At 44.4% G+C, this 16924-nt stretch overlaps 1 protein-coding gene across 10 annotated transcripts in view; it reads left to right on the top strand.

Moving 5' to 3' along the window:
* Positions 1-16924, top strand: part of MYO5A (myosin VA) — a 208685-nt gene that overhangs the window by 134241 nt on the left and 57520 nt on the right. For 5 of the 10 annotated variants that reach the window (XM_029070243.2, XM_039912918.1, XM_039912919.1 and 2 more), the window contains exons 14-22: positions 1795-1878; positions 3564-3566; positions 4867-5028; positions 7008-7105; positions 8209-8295; positions 8534-8642; positions 10836-11047; positions 12679-12835; positions 15179-15418. In XM_029070243.2, the coding sequence (XP_028926076.1) occupies positions 1795-1878; positions 3564-3566; positions 4867-5028; positions 7008-7105; positions 8209-8295; positions 8534-8642; positions 10836-11047; positions 12679-12835; positions 15179-15418 (1152 nt within the window). The remainder of the gene's footprint in view (positions 1-1794; positions 1879-3563; positions 3567-4866; positions 5029-7007; positions 7106-8208; positions 8296-8533; positions 8643-10835; positions 11048-12678; positions 12836-15178; positions 15419-16924) is intronic. The other 5 variants (XM_039912917.1, XM_039912920.1, XM_039912922.1 and 2 more) reach the window with 1 other exon arrangement.

A 16924-nucleotide genomic window follows, 5' to 3' on the forward strand; every position in this document is an offset into this window, starting at 1 on the left:
GAGGAGGGAGTTAAACATCTGAAACAAGTGATGAAGTCAGTGGGCATAAGAGTCAATACGGATGCAGAAATAATGTCAGGCAGAGTTAAAGCAAGCGAGGATGACTTTGAGATAGACGAGGTTCAATCTGATATCTAGATTTTCACCAGCAGTGCCCTGCAGTTAATAATAATGATAGAATTCGTTAAGCGCTTACTCTTTGCTAAGCACTGTTCTAAGCACTGGGGTAGATACAAGGTAATCAGGTTGTCCCAAGTGGGGCTCACAGTCTTTAATCCCCATTTTACAGATGAGGTAATTGAAGCACAGAGAAGTTAAGCGATTTGCCCAAGGTCACAGCAGACAAATGGCGGAGTTGGGATTAGAACCCACATCCTCTGCCTCCCAAGCCCGGGCTCTTTCCTCTGAGTCGAGCCGCTTCTCATGGGATCCACTTACTACTCTGGCTTAGATGTCTTTTGGGTGCTTGGCCTGCACTGGGGTGAAGAAAAAGCTAGTTAGTGTGTTAGCCTGGAGGTGTGCTGATGGGATTTCCTTCACACTTTTTATTTGCAGAAGGCAATGGAGACAGGTTTAAATGGCAATTAAGGGTATATCTAGGAGTAACTGGAGAGAATCTGGGACAGAGACTTGAAAAATGAGATGTTGTACTTTTCCTAACTGGAGGAAGAGAATGGAACCTACTGGATGCCAATTTGGAACCAGTTGAGGTCCACCAAATGGCAGTGTAATCTGGATTGGAGCTGCCCGAATTCATATCAAAGAACAATTTTGAACTCTAGGAAGTTATTTCTGGACCTGGGAAAGTATTTGTAAACTGCAAGTCTTTGACAGGAGTGCGGAAGGTTGCCCCATGTGCCTCTGTTCTGCATTTAGGGGGTTTATAACTTTTTTTGATGACTAAATAGATTTTAGAAGTTCCATTTGTCAGTCAGCCAGAGGTATTTATTGAGAGCAGAGCACTGTACTAAAAGCCTGGGAAAGTACAATATAGAAGAGTTGGTAGTCACATTCCCTGCCCACAAGAAGTTTAGAATCTAAAGGGTGTGAGCCCATGAATCTGCACCTGGGAATGGACTAAGAGGTGAGTGTTGTCAGCAGTGCTGTTCCCTCTCCATTCACACAGCCCACGTCTGAAGGAGGGAACAAGAGCAAAGAGCACTGCGATAGAGGCTGTGGTCCCAAGGGATTGAGGGTCTTGCCTAGGGCCAGATTTTTCTTAGCCGGCGCAGGTGTTTTTGGCACCCTGCCGTTTTCCCATTTGACTCACATCTTTACAATTCATCCTCCAGAGTCCCTCTGGTTTCCAGTTTCTTGCTCTCCTAGCTCTATTCCTCTAATCAGCTATTTAAACCAATCTATCTTGGAGGTTCACAGAGAGGTGTATAGGAACTGCTTGAATTTAGTTAGGCAAGTGGGTGGTTTACACTTGAGTTCTATTAAAGACCTTGCTTGAAAAAGAATTGGCAGCAAAACACTCCTTTAAAGGCTTTCTGCTCATAAAATTTTCTGAATTTTTTTTTCATTTTTTAAGATGCTCTTTGTGAAAACCATAATTTTTCATTTATCTACCTTGAAGTTTTCCTCGTTAAGACATATTCAGTAGCTGGTTTGATGACAAACTCCTCGAGATTTTTACTGTAGTTACCACATTTACATTTCATGTGGTGCATAGATTTTTAATAGCTGGAGAGGAAACTGTTCATTGGAAAATTATTAAATAAGAATACCAATTCTAAAGCTGTCTCGTTAAGAAGCCTCTATAATAATCTAAACCGATCCCTTTGTTTTAAGGTGGAATACCAATGTGATGGCTTCTTGGAAAAGAATAAAGACACAGTTTATGAAGAACAAATTAAGGTTCTTAAATCAAGTAAGGTAAGTATGGAGAGTTGTTTTCTGATGGAGAAATGTTATCCAATTTCTTTTTTGTTTTTTAAACAAGTCAGTGTCATTTTAAGTAATTCAACTCCTTGGCCTGGGGCTAGCCAACCTGGCTAGGGTGTGTGTCATGGGAACAGGATGTTTCTGGGGAGGTGGTAAACAGGAGAGGATGAAGTAGAAATGGATGTGTAATTAGAAGAGAAGCAAAAGAGTGGGATGAAGGCCGAGAGGGAGGTGTTACTTAGCTGGTGAATCTGCAAACATGGAAGCCTGAGTCCACTAGGATGCCTGGAACCCTCACTTCTCCACCCAACAAAACCAAAGAGATCTTTCCGTTCCCCAGTATCTCTCCTCATTCATCCTAACCCACTAATGTGCCCAGAGGCAGGTGAAAGGAGAACTGGGGAATGCCCAGCCATGACCCCAAGGATATGTTCAGGGGACCCTTGGCAGTGGTGAAATATAGGAAGCAGAACCTTCCAGTGCACCTCTCAATCCCCAGTTGACTTTTGGGACTTGAAGCATCTAGTTCTGTTATAGTTACAGTTATGGAGAGCAGCCATTCATATGTAATAGCATCCGGAGGCAGCAGCAGCTTTAGCTTTTTGAAAACTGTTCCTCTCCCCAAGGAACAACTTCTTCTCTTCATCTCCATCCCGGGCTCCATCTCCATCCTCATGGTGGGTCAGGAACCCTGGTGACTGCAGCGGGACTAAAGAGGAGACAGCTTTAGCATTTGCGACTGTGACCATCTGAGAGCATCTGCCTCTCTGCCTGAGGATTGGTTCACAGAAATGCAGAGAGCCATTTTTAAGAGTGAGGGAGAAAGTGACTATGCTGCTTACCCTAACCCAGCCCACTCTCACTGGGAGCCAGTCGTCCCCAAAACCAACACATACACGCACAAGCTCGCACCGCCCCTCTGCCCCACATGCAACTCATCCCTCTCCTTTCCTCTCCGGGAGCAGTTTGGAAAGGTGATGAGCTTCACCCATCAACTATTACCCCCTAAAATAATAACTACTGGGGACGGTCTACGAAGGTAATCGAAGGCCGTAGTCATTTCACACCTTCCCCTCGATTCCATCGTAACTTTCTTTGGAAATGAATAATTTCACAAATAGTCACAGTAGAGCATATTTAGATGTTTGTTTGTGATACAGAGACTTTGTTGTCAGCAACTCTGAAAATAGTTTTCCATAGCGGGCAGGACCCTTTAAATTCAAGCCTCAGTTCAAGCACTCGGACACCATTCAGTGGGATTCCAAATGAGAAATAAGGTTTAGAAATGGAAGGTCAAACCTTTCCCCGTTTCTTTGTTCCTCAGAAGTCAGGGTTGTGAAGATGTGATTTAGAAGTGAGAGATCTGGAACTTTGCAATCTTGTATTTCCCAAAAAATATGACCCCGATTTGGTTTTAGTTATCTCTGGGTGAAAAACGGCCCTTATTCCTTGTTGGGTACATCATTTCTGGCAAATTTTGAGAAATGATAATGGGGGTGCTAATTCTCCCACGTTTACTGATGTATTATTGCGAATGGGATTCCCATAAGCCAGTTTAGACCCAGTACTCTCACCTCTTTCGGCATGTTGACATAGTATGTGTATAGATAAGTTATTTGTCTTTTTAACTCAGTTTCCTTCTTTTATTTCATCGTTTCAATCTATTTGTTCATCAGAAGGTAATTGTGAACCCTAATGCATCATATATAATGACTAAGCCTTACTTTCTGCCTTAAGTTTGCAGTTCAAGCTCCTTTTTTCCTTTGCACAACAGTCAGCATGCTTCCTTGTAAAGTCTGGGTTAAATCACGGTTTTGACTCAGCAGTGAGTTGGGCTGCAGGTCGCCATTCCGAATGGAAGTCACTGTTGGGAGTAACCCTGAAATTCATTTCACTCTGCCATTATTTATGTCTCATCCTACCCTCCTTCCTCAGTTTCTCCAGCAGTTGATATGCTTCTGCCTGAGGGTGGAATGGGGTGTTTTCCAAAAGAGTGAGCCTTTTCACTGGCGCAAGGACTTTTAGGGGATAAGCTGCCTTATAAATGAAGGAAAGCTACAGCTCTGTTGAGAAAAATAGGCTTGCAGCAGAACAGCTTTGCAGATAAATTCTAAAGAAAAAAAATCCCTGGGCACTCAAAATTTTCTCCAGCTCCCAAAATCTGCATTGATCCTGCCTATGCTCACTGAGGCCCCTCCTTTTCCTCCTCCTCTAAGCCCACCTCTTGCTTTGTCACAGAGCACAAGATTAAGAGAACACGGGTGACTGTTTCAACGAATCAAATCCAGGTCACAGCCCACCTATGCCACATATCCCATTTCCTTTGAAAACCTTGAAAGGATGTTGAAGAGGAGAGGTAATCTCTCCCTGGCGCAGTGTAAAGTCTAGTTTGTGAATGACACTTTTCCATTTAAGTGCCATCAACAAGTTAGATTCTTAGTAAGATGCAGGAAAGTGTTCCTTGAAGAATAGGGTTGAGAATTATGTTTCAGGAAGTAGGTAGGCAGGTAAGGTAGCCATTAAATACTTGGTTGATAACTTATTCATTCTCTTCAAACTGTGTCTCTGGAAGCTTCTAAGAGCTTGAGAGCCCTCCTTTTTGGACTCAGGTCATAAAACTGGATCTCCCAGCACATCTTGTTACAATTAACACCCGTAGCGCTTAGAACAGTGCTTGGCACATAGTAAGCGCTTAACAAATGCCATCATTATTAGTATTATTATTATTATTATGGATAGTGCTTCAGCTATGTATAAGGGGTTGATCAATTCTGCATTCTTAGCACTGCTTTGCCATTCCTTTCTTTCAAAAGCTTTGGTCCTGCACTGGATAGAGCATGAGCATGAAAGCTATTTTACTGTGGTTCCTCGAGGAAGTAGGAACCCGTTCTCGATTAGAGAGCCCACTCTGTTCATACTGAGTGTCTGCGAATCTGAATTTTTACTGGGATGTAATTAGTTTTGTTCTTTTTGACCCAGTTTAAGATGCTGCCAGAATTATTTCAGGATGATGAAAAAGCTATCAGTCCCACATCAGCCACCACTTCGGGGCGCACCCCGCTCTCCCGAACTCTTGTGAAACCCACCAAGACCAGGCCAGGCCACGTGACCAAAGAGCATAAGAAAACAGTGGGACACCAGGTGAGTGGAGAGTCACTCCCGGAACAGTCAATCCTCGTCTCTGTCTCGCAGTTTACGGCACTAGCTTCCAGGGCCCACTGGCTGGTCCCTATTCTCCAGTTCATTCGTTCGTTCATTCAGTCGTATTTATTGAGCCCTTACTGCATGCAGATCACTGTACTGAGCGCTTGGAAAGTATAATTCAGCAACAAAAAGCGACAATCCCTACGCAACCATGGGCTCACAGTCTAGTAGGGGGGAAGCAGACATAATAATAATTATGGTATTTGGTAAACGCTTACTATATGCAGAGCACTGATCTAAGCGCTGGGGTAGATACGAGGTAATCAGATTATCCCACGTAGGGCTCACATTTTTTAATCCCTATTTTCAAACAGATGAGGTAACTGAGGCACAGAGAAGTGAAGTGACTTGCCCAAGGTCACTCAGCAGACAAGTGGCGGAGCCGGGATCAGAACCCATAACCTCTGACTCCCAAGCCCTTGCTCTTTCCATCAAGCCACGCTGCTTATCTAATCATCATCAGAACATGTAAACAGGCATGAACTTCTCAGACACAAAGAGGCTAGATCAACTACCTCAACAGGATGTGGAATGCTCTGAGGTGAATCCCGGGGCAAAAATGGAATCAGGTAGAGAAACAGCATGACTTCTAGGGGAAGACCACAGCACTGGGAGTCAGGAGACTGGGTTCTAATTCCAGCTCCGTCTTTTATCTACTGTGTTGAGGCACTTATCTGTGCCTCGGTTTCCTCCCCTGAAAAACGGGGATGAAATGCCTACTCTGTTTCTCACCCTTAAACTGCGAGCCCCATGTGGAACAGTCCAGTCTGGTTGAATTGTTTCTGCTCCCTGGCTTAGCACAGGGAAGCCCACAGTAAGCACCTTACAAATTACCACAGTTATTGATCCAATCTCATTTTCCATTTTATGAGTCTTCTCACTGTTCTCGGAGAAACGCATCACTAAAAATCATCAGTGGAAAGAATCTGACGTTTTGCTTTCCGATCTCACGTTCTCTTCTTCGTGGCCTATGATGATCTGTGATAGATGAGCGCCAAAGAATGCAATTTGTATTGATCTGTTTGCTTTTAATATTAGTTTCCTACATTTCCTGGGATCATGAGAACAAAAAGGAGTTCACCCATCACTTAGCTTCTCCCTTCTCTTCCTTCTGTGTCCTGCTCCTCCAGTGTCAATATCAGTCACATTTAAGCAATGTTATATAAATGGGTGTCTCGTTTTCATAAACCTTTACAAAGATACAAATTCTCATCACCCGTTCCAGTAGACAACACTGACATTCAGGTAGTTTTCCCGTCTAGATGAAAAAAAAATTCTTCCATACCCTGGTGATCAGGGGACTACGCCATATCCTTGCTCTCAGCTTTGCCTCAGTCTCCAGTTGGGAACAAAATGAGGTCAAAATGTCGTGGCTCCTGCCCAATATCACGGGATGCTGAGAATAATGAAAAGCCCTTTTAAGGCGAATGTGTCTATTTATTAGATTTATTTTTCCAACCATGCCCCTCCCACTCATTGTACCTCAGGCACAAGAGCAAAACTACCCAATTTATTAATCACAAAACACAACAGGATCAATAGAACCAATTTAAGATGACCTGACCCTGATGGTCAGCAGGCTAGGGCTCCGCAGGACCAGGGCAAGCCATGAGTTCGATTCATGAGGCAGTTTCATTCCTCTAAGCAAATGTAGCTAGAATTTGGAAACTCTCAACAGACGTGGACTTGGCTGGAAATAGTTCTAGGTAATCTTAGGCTTTGGGAACAGTGCTTGAGATAGGACTGGCTGTTGACTTAGAATTTAAACATCGTTAATCTTCCCTTCCCCAAACCGGGAGAGCTGCCACCTATTAGGATGGATGAATTAGACTGAGAGGAGAAGGTCCTGTTGAGACCCATATTTAACCAGTCATTGTCATCGTCACCTACTCTCCCTTTTCTGTCATTTTTCACAGTTCCGAAACTCCCTTCATCTCCTGATGGAGACCCTCAACGCTACAACTCCGCACTACGTACGATGCATTAAACCTAATGACTTCAAGTTTCCATTCACGTGAGTTTGCAGCAATTCATATGAAGAATCAAGGTCATTGTGGCCTAGTGGAAAGAGCCCAGACCTGGGAGTCAGGACACTTGGGTTCTTCTCCCGGCTCTGTCAATTGCCTGCTATGTGACCCTGGACGAGTCACTTCACTTCTCTGTGCTGCACTTACCTTATTGGTAAAATGAGGATTTTGCCTGTTCTCCCTACCCCTTAGACTGTGAGACCCGTACGGGACAGGGACTTTGATATGATTGTCTGATCACCACAGTACTTAGCACATAGTAAGCCCTTAATGGATCCACAATTATTACTGTGTCTCTCTTTAGCAGAGAAATGACCCCAGTGGTATCAACTGATGTAAATGAAGGGGATATGGATTATATTTTCCAGATCCCAGGAAAGACACTCACAGTCTTTATAAATTGCCTGATGTCCTATACAGTTTTCAAAGAAAAAGCCTTTGATCACTACCCACTTCACTAGCTTAATTTCTTACTTTGAACTCTCATCAACTGGAGGCTTCTGAAAAGTTGTTGGTTTTTTTCTCCTGTAACCTGTAAACTCACTGTGGGCAAAGAACCTATCTGCTAACTTCTTGGTAATGCACTCTCCCAAGCTGTCAGTAAATACCATTGATTGCTTGATCCTTAAATTCAGGAGCTAATGATGATGAAAATCAAGTTCACTCTCATTTTATTAATATAGAAGCATCAGTTGCCTACAAAGAGAGGAAAACAAGCATTCAGATATCATGCCAAGTACAATAAGTGCTGGATTAAATTAAATTCAGGTATTTTGGGACCAGCTTTACTTAGAACTACCAACCCACATATTGCACTGTGGTTGCTCAAAAAATGTTAAACAAAATATCTCTTCTTTCCTTTTCCTTGATCCTTAAAATCCTTCATTCTGGTCCCAAGCAGACTTTCCTTAAATATTTGTCCCAATTTATGACACATCCGGTGTTTTGAAAGAACTCCTTTTTGTCTCTCTTGCTAGCCTGGTTTCTTCAGAGAGAGATCTCCCTCTGTCCTGAGAAGGGGGGAAAAAAAGGAGATCGTGGCACCCGAAAAGCTGCTTGTGTTTTGATACATGTGACTTTTCACCCCCAGGTTTGATGAGAAGCGGGCGGTGCAGCAGCTGAGGGCATGTGGCGTCCTAGAAACCATCCGAATTAGCGCAGCTGGGTTCCCCTCCAGGTAAGTCGGCTGGAAACCTTTCCGAGCAAGGCAGCATGTTATCCCGCAAACAGCACGGGAGCTGGGAGACTTGGGAATCTAGTCCCGTCTCGCCTGAGTTTCCTCTCTCTCTACCTCAGGGATGCTGTGAGGCTAAAAATGAGATAATTAATGTGAAAGTGCTTTGGAAATAGAAAGCACTATGCAAATTCAAGTAAGTGTTATTAGTATTGAGAGAGGTTATCTCCTATTTTCCAAGGTGGACATATCAAGAGTTTTTTAGTCGCTACCGAGTCCTCATGAAGCAAAAAGATGTCCTTAGTGACCGAAAGCAGACGTGCAAGAATGTGCTGGAGAAACTGATACTGGTAGGAGAAATTAAATTTCTATTAAATTCTGGTAAGGAACTTGAAGCATCGGGGGAAATTTGGTCTTTAGATCTTCTGAGACCTTGGGCCGGGTTTACAATAAGGAATTTTCATTAATTGGGAGGAGCTTCAATTCAGTTCTCTCTGGAAGTTGCTCGTTTCTACCAGGATAAATTCATATTAAAAGTCAAGAACAGTTTCAGATTGAGAGTTATGCATGGATTTTACGCATAATCTTGGAACCCTGTCATTAAGCCTTTGATAGGGACATGATTCCATTTGCTTAGATTGCTAATATCTTCTGGTTCTTAGGGTTTGCCATGAATACGGAACTCACTGACTAGAAGCCGGAATAAAAATCCTAAGGAATAAAGGCACTAAATAATAAAAGCTAAAAGCAAATCCAGTTACCTTAACATATCATTCTTCAGGCTGGCGGGATCAGGTAGAATCTCTTCCACGCCTTTCGGAGAGGAAGAGTCATGTTGGCGTACATTGACTCTTGAGCTCGATCAGGCCCAGAGCTGACCTTTGCCCGCTCTCTTTTGAGAGAGCTACTCAGTGAGATCAATGTAGCAACTGATCAAAAACAAATCAGATGAAAAGATCACATTATTCAGTCAGAGGCAGTTCTGAGACACAAGGTGAACATGACTCAATCACCTCATTGAAACAAATGGGGCGAAGACAATACTGCAGCAAAAAATCGAAGCCAGGAAAATGACTGTATTTGGAGCGTTTTTTAATGCCGTTTCAAATCTCACACTGCATTAATTCTAGCCCTCCTTGAGGTTCCCCAGCCTGGCCCTAGAGCTTCAACTAAGCCTTCTGCCCTCACCCGACTCCCACCCCTTTGTAACTCCTCCCTCCCGGCCAGATTTACCAGGTCCAACTAAATTGTTGCCTTTAGATGCCTAAAATATATTTTAAAAAAGGTATTTGTTCAGGGCTTACTCTGGGTCCAGAGTAAGGAATAAATAAAATAAAAAAAGGAATTTGAAGGCAGCCTTAACATCTTTCCCCATCATGTGGAGTCTATCCTTTGTGGACCTGTGGGTGGATGTTGAAGTGACTATAGAGCCTTACACACAAGTAGAGCTTTTCTCATTTTACAGAAAGAAATGTTTTCTATCAGAATTTCGGTTCTTAGTGTAATTAAGCCATGTAAATTCCAGATGTGCTTTTCCGATGCAGTGGTTGGCCACCTAACATTCTGGCTACTGTATCCTCACACCATGGTGTGCTACAGAAAAGTAGTCCAGAATTGAGTTGGCTTTCACCTTCACCGTGACCTTGTGGAAAGAGCACAGGACTGGGGGATCGGGGGACCTGGGTTCTAATCCCACCCCTGCCACTTGCCTGCTGTGTGGCCTTGGGCAAGTCATTTAGCTTCTCTGTGCCTCAACTTTCCCATCTATAAAATGGGCTTTCCTAACAGCCCTCCCCACCACCCACTTGGCTGTGAGCCTCATATGGGACAGAAACTGTATCTGATCTGATCGATATTTTTCATCTGATCCCCGTGCTTAGTATAGAGCTAAGTCATATAGTCAGAATTTAACCACCTACCCGTACGTATTGCCCCATCAGCTTGAAATGACTGTTTTTTAAAAGGTGTAGATCAAAGTGCCGGGAATGGTTTTCCAGGAAGGTTGACACCTACTGGAAGAAGAATATTCAGTGTATTTTTTCTCATTTAAAATTCTACTTTGTATCCTTTTCTTCTTGTCTTTATTGTTTTCATTGGTGTTTTTATCCCCTCAGCTCGCCCAAGGAATACCGAATGGTCTAAAACTGGCAGCATGAATCAGACAGAAGGAATAGCAATCTTGAATTTCTTGAGATGTTTAAAATACAAACGAACAAACAAAAACACTCCCCAAGTCCCACAAGGTTTTGGCCTCAGATAATGTTTCCAGGTAGAAAAATGCTGGAAATTAACTCTCACTTCAGTCTTCCTTAAAATTCCTTCCACTCCTACCTCCCTAGTGCTAGTCATTTTTACGAGGACATGCGTAGGATCCCAAACTGGTTCCTTAGTTACTTGCAGATTTAGCCAAAGCATTAGACCAGTAGTTTCACCTCTTTGCCGGTTCACCTTTAGGCAGTCTTTCCCCCTACCCATCCCTTGAAAAAATGTCATTTTTACACCAGCTAATTCTGTCTCCACGTGTTCAATCTCTCTGACACTAGGACAAGGATAAATACCAGTTTGGTAAGACTAAGATATTTTTCCGTGCCGGTCAAGTAGCCTATCTGGAAAAACTAAGGGCAGACAAGTTGAGGGCTGCCTGCATCCGCATCCAGAAGACCATCCGGGGTTGGCTGATGCGAAAGAAGTATCTGCGGATGAGGAAGGCGGCCATTACCATCCAGAGATATGTCCGAGGCTATCAGGCGCGATGGTAAGCGGCACGCTTGCTGAACTTTGCTCATCTGAGATCATCTGAGTTTAAGATAAGTTAGAGTTTGAGTTAAATGCATACCAGTTTAAGGACTGACCTATTAACATGAACAGGAAAAGAGAGTAGAAGAAAGTCATGTGTGAGCAGGGTGATCAGAGGAAGTCGTCAACCTCTGTCTCCTGCCGGAAGCACGAGAAGATTTCAGGGGAAGGGTATAACACGTGAAATGTCCTCACCAGTGTTTTTTTGCCATTAAAGATAGAAAGGTTAGAAAATAATGCTTTCTGTGGCATTCATGGAGATTTTGCATTCATGGATATTTTGCCTAGTGTGAGAGTCAGTGGGGACGGTGTGCCGGAGGGATATAGAGGCAGTTGTACCTGGCTGTTGTCTCCCAGACTGCGCCTTTCAACATCCCTCAAGACTTCTGTCCCTGCACCCCATGTCATTTCATCTGAAATGAATCTTAATGAGAAAGAAGCTGGCTTAGTGGCTAGAGCACAGCCTGGGAGTCAGAGTACCTGGGTTCTAATCCCGGTTCCACCATTTGTCAGCTCTGTGACCAAGTCACTTCACTTCTTGAGGCCTCAATTTTCTCATTTGAAAAATGGAGATCAAATCATCCCACCTAGATTGTGAGCCTCATGCAAGACAGGGGCTCTGTCCAAGCTGATAACCTTGTATCCAGTGCTTAGAACAGAGTTGGACACACAGTTCAACAAATACCATAATTATTATTACTATTATTATGCCTGTTCCTCAGACCCAGAAGTCTGGAGATTTGCCTGCATTAGGATGAAGTCTGATGCCCATTTATCAGAATTTGCCAGTCCTCCTTTCTGGAAGACTCCTGGTGGAAGAAAAGCCCTTACTGATCACAAACCTCATCTGGAAACCTGTCCCTAGATAATGACTGATCAGAGTGTCCCTATTAAAATGGTTTGGTTGGTGGCATAAGGATCTGGGGTCTTGTTTTTGGTTTTCCTTTATTTAGTCAGGGTCTTTATAAAGGCTTTATAGAGGGTTTTTGTGTAAATGTGGTGTATGTTCCTACTTGAGAAGGGCAGACAGGATCACAAAATAGAGCTGGAGGCCGTGGACATTGGAGTCCCTGCCCACTCTATTGCTGATATCACATCTGTCTCAAGAAGATGAAGATGATAGTGCCTGCCCTCTCCTGACCCCATAGTAGTAGTTAGAATAATAATAGTATTTAAGTGTTGACTGTTGCAGAATACTCTACTAAGCACTGGGAGAAAATATAGGTGGGTTTTAGGCATGGTCCCTGTACCTCAGGAGGTTCATGTTAAGCCTTTGAATTAAACATCTTTGAGAGTGAATGAGATAGAATTTAGCTAAGGCTTTAAAGGAAAATAATTCAGTGGTGGGGTTTCTACATAGTATTGTGATCCCTGATATAGTCATTATTTACTATAGTTGCAGCCAACCATTCACTGCTAGTTCCAGCATTAGATAATCCAAAGCCCAAGAGTTTAGTACAGTGTTTTGCACACAAAAAGCGCTCAAAATACGAATGAATCAATGAATGTATGGAGGAGCCACGTTGGGGAAAATGTCTGAATTTTTCCCTAATAGCTCTGTGATTGTTCGTCTTTATTTTTCCTGGCCAGCTATGCCAAGTTTCTGCGCAGAACTAAGGCAGCCACCATCATTCAGAAGTATCGGCGCATGTATGTGGCCCGTAGAAAGTACCGGCTCAAGCGGAAAGCCACCATCCTTCTCCAGGCTCACTTACGAGGATTCTCGGCCAGGAATAAGTATCGGAGGGTAAGGAGAACTCCCCAGCCTTTCGATTCGTCTTCGTCTCGGGTCCTCTCGAGGCCGAAGTGGAGAGGGGCTGACATGGAGAAGGCCTGGCCCCTGCCCTCGGCTGGCTAACAGATTGGCAACGAGAGTTTAAGATAAGTTAGAGTTTGAGTTAAATGCATACCAGTTTAAGGACTGACCTATTCACATGAACAGGAAAAGAGAGTAGAAGAAAGTCATGTGTGTCTCTTGCCTGGTCTGGGAGGGGATTTTGTTGGAAAAGGGCCTGGAGTTGTCTGTAAATGAGAGGAGCTATGCATGCGGCCTGGCAGATGGAACAGAGATGGGCTTGGGAGGAGAAAATGCAGGAAACACAACATATTGGATAGTTAAAAGGGTTACTAACTAGCCAGCCTGAAAATCACCAATCCAGATTGTCCCTGTGGAGTCTGATTGGCGTATAACCTTGACAAGATGGCCAAGGAAAGTTTAGACAAGCTAAGCTTCTACATCTGAAAAATACCAGCACCCTGAATCAAAAACCTCATCTGGGAACCTGTCTCTAGATAATGACTGATCAAACTGGCTCTATGAAAATGGTTTGGATGGTGGCATAAAGACTTGGGGGCCTTGTTTTTGGTTTTCCTTCATTTAGTCAGGGTCTCTATAAAGGCTTTACAGAGGCTAATTGAGTCCCTCCCACCTTTGGGATGATTTTGTCACATATGATAAAGTGGCTTTATTACCTATACAAGAGAGAGTCCCCTAAATTTGAGAACAAAGGAGCACCACAAGGAGATCCAAAGTTTTAAAGTGAATTTGGGTGAAGTGTGGACCCTCGTACCCTAGCCTTTGACAGAGTCTTACAGGGGCAAGATCAATTCCTATTAAAAAAAACCAACAACAAATCCCAAACCTACGTATTCCTGAAGTCAGTTTTTTTGTTGTGATTTTTTTGCCTGACCACGTACAGAGACGGATTTGGTACACGGAGATTGCATGTTGGAGCAGGTCTCCCGATTAACCCAGGAATCTGCTCATTGACAGCTGGTTTCTCATAGCAGATGGGGACTCTGTTGCTGCTCAATGGACCCTACTACCATCCTGCCCGACTCGGGGTAAAGTCGGGCAAAGGGTCCCCCAATCTTCTACCTGTCAATCCTTCATGTGGGCAGAAATCACCAGGTCCAGGGCAAGTGTTAGGTGATGGTACATTCAAAGATGTGACCTGCGTAGCCTCTCTCTGTACGTGCTGGTTTTCCTGTGCAGTCTGGGACCCCAAATAAGCCATAATTATGGTAACCATTGAGCACTTACTATGTGCCAGGCAAGCACCGTGCTTAGTGATAAAACTATTCCCACTAGAAAAACGGTCTCAAAATACACGTGAGCAGACTTGGCCACTGGGCCCATGCAAACAGATTTTTAAATAAGAAAGTCATATCTGGAAGGTGGGGGGAAAGCCTTTGTTTTGTGAAGCAAGTGAATAAACCATGAGATGTACATTCAGCCATTATATTGTCCAGAATCTTTTGAAGTAGACTTGCTCCGTTTCCCCTGGTCTTATAATTTAGAGCCCCTCTGCCCAGCCAGGTTATAGTGCGTTCAGCACCAGACAGGTGGTACCTGATGTAAAAAGCATCTTGCAACTTTCCCCTTATGCATGCAGCCCAGTGGACCCATTTAAAACCTCTGCTTCCCTGGTGCTGCTCCTGTCCCACTCTCCATCTAGGCAGTGCCGTACTTAGAAAAAAAAATCCCACTCTGCACACCAGCTGTTTGAAGTGTCACATTGTCCAGCTGGGTAAGAGGGTGGGCTCAAACAGAGCTGCTAATGCTGGACATCCACATACCTTACCCTACTACCATCCTGTGTGACTCTGGGGGAGAGTCATGGATTCTCCAGGGCAAAGGAACCCCCAGTATTCTACCTGTCAATCCTGCATATGGGCAGAAATCACTGGGTCTGGACGCCTCTGGATAATTTTGCAAGTGAGGAGATCTGCCCTCCTCTCTACACTCTCAACATGCCCCTGGAAAAGAGGTAGTCTAGGACAAAAGACGGGGACCTACTCTGCTCTGTCACTGTTAACAGTGACAATGAGCAGCTACTGTGGGCGGAGCTTTCCGTCTAAAAGAGAGGCCAACATAAATGGATGACTGTGCGGTAGCTAAAAGCAGGTGAGACTAGATACTAAAATGAGCACAGGTGGAGAGTCAAAACAAGGGAACCCCTTTGGACACATGGCTCCCCCAAGGCTAGGCCTGGGTTTGTTTTTTCCATTATGTAACTCGTGCCTTTTGGCCTGCAAATAGTTAAGTAAAACCTAGACTGGGGTGTGAGATGACCGACTTTTCCCACAGATGCTCCGGGAACACAAGGCCGTCATCATCCAGAAACGCGTGCGGGGCTGGCTGGCCCGGACTCACTACAAGAGGACCCTCCGGGCGATAGTCTACCTCCAGTGCTGCTTACGCCGGATGCTGGCCAAGCGAGAGCTGAAGAAGCTGAAGATCGAGGCCCGCTCCGTGGAGCGTTACAAGAAGCTCCACATCGGCATGGAGAACAAGATCATGCAGCTGCAGCGCAAAGTGGACGAACAGGTGTGTGCTGTTACCGACCGGCCTCCAGGAGAATAATAAGAATAATAATAATGATGATGATGGTACTGGTTAAGCGCTGACTGTGTGCCAAGCACTGGTCTAAACGCTGAAATAATAGAAGCTAATCAGGTTGGACACAGTCCATGTCCCACATGGGGCTCACAGTCTTATTCCCCATTTTACAGATGAGGTAACTGGGGCACGGCGAAGTTAAGTGGCCCCCGCAAGGTCACAAAGCAGATAAGTGGCGGAGCCGGGATTAGAACCCGGGTCCTTCGGAGTCCCAGGCTCGTGCTCTGTCTCTAGGCCATGCTGCTGCAAGGTGCCCCCCCTCAGCGTTTGGACAGGAGGCTGGAGGAAGTCTTAGAAAGTCACAGGGCTCTTCAGGTCTTCTAGACTCAGCGCTCAGGAGAGTCCACTTCAACAGAGTTGCTAGAAATGTTCCCGTGATCCTGGATAGCATATGGCCCGAGTGACAGACTCCTCTGCCCCTTCTATCCAAGAGCTGGAAACTGCAAGGGATGAGCAGGGAGGAAGCGAGATGATAGGGGTAAAGCCAGGAACCGAAAACTCACACTGAGAAAAGGATGATTGTAAGGGAGCGATTACATGTAGAGGCTGCCCTGTAGTGGATCCTGCATCTTTGGTGCACGGTGTGCAAGTGTCACTCTTATCTCTTTGGCTACAACTCTAAGCCCGTCAGAGGGCAGGGACTGTCTCTATCTGTTACCGATCTGTACATTCCAAGCGCTTAGTACAGTGCTCTGCACATAGTAAGCGCTCAATAAATACTGTCAAATGAATGAATGGAAACGGTTTGGCTCCAAAGCTGCTTTAGAAAAAGCTGTAGTTTTGTATCGGACACTCCAAAGCAGACCTCTTCAGAGCCCCAGTTCATCTTTCAGAGGATAATTATCTCTTCCTCCACTTGCTCCACACGGAGCCTGCTTGCGAGGGAGGAAAATAGCGTTTCCTACGGAAGAGAAAGCTAATTAACATATATCTTCACAGAAATAACCAGAAACCTTACCAGTATTTAAGATAGAGTTCAGGGCAAGCAGATCAAACATGAACATTGCAATTCTTAATTGGTATATTAAGTTTAATACCAAAGATTTCCACTTTTACCCGGAAAATCTGATAAAAAACCCAACCCAAAGGGATGGTTCTGAGGTCTAAGACTGCCACTTCAAAGTCCAAACCCTGAGAATTCGGGAACTGGGGATTCCATACAGCGTGGTATCACTCTGTACACCGTCCTGTCAGTGTAAAATACGTAATCTCCTACAAGGTTGATTGAAAGGTACCAAACCGAGTGTGCAGTGGCGGGATAGCAATGACCTGGCTAGACTCTTCCATCTTCAAAGATGAACAGAGTCTCCCCTATGGATCGGAGGATCTGGTTCACAAGGTACCGCAAACTCATTCTGAGACTCTGGACAAATGGTATCGCTTTCCCGTTCCTCCATTTCCAAACCAGTTTTCTAATACTTGCCCCCTCAGTCT

The sequence above is a fragment of the Ornithorhynchus anatinus genome, chromosome 8, assembly GCF_004115215.2.
Source record: "Ornithorhynchus anatinus isolate Pmale09 chromosome 8, mOrnAna1.pri.v4, whole genome shotgun sequence".
Classification (NCBI taxonomy): domain Eukaryota; kingdom Metazoa; phylum Chordata; class Mammalia; order Monotremata; family Ornithorhynchidae; genus Ornithorhynchus; species Ornithorhynchus anatinus.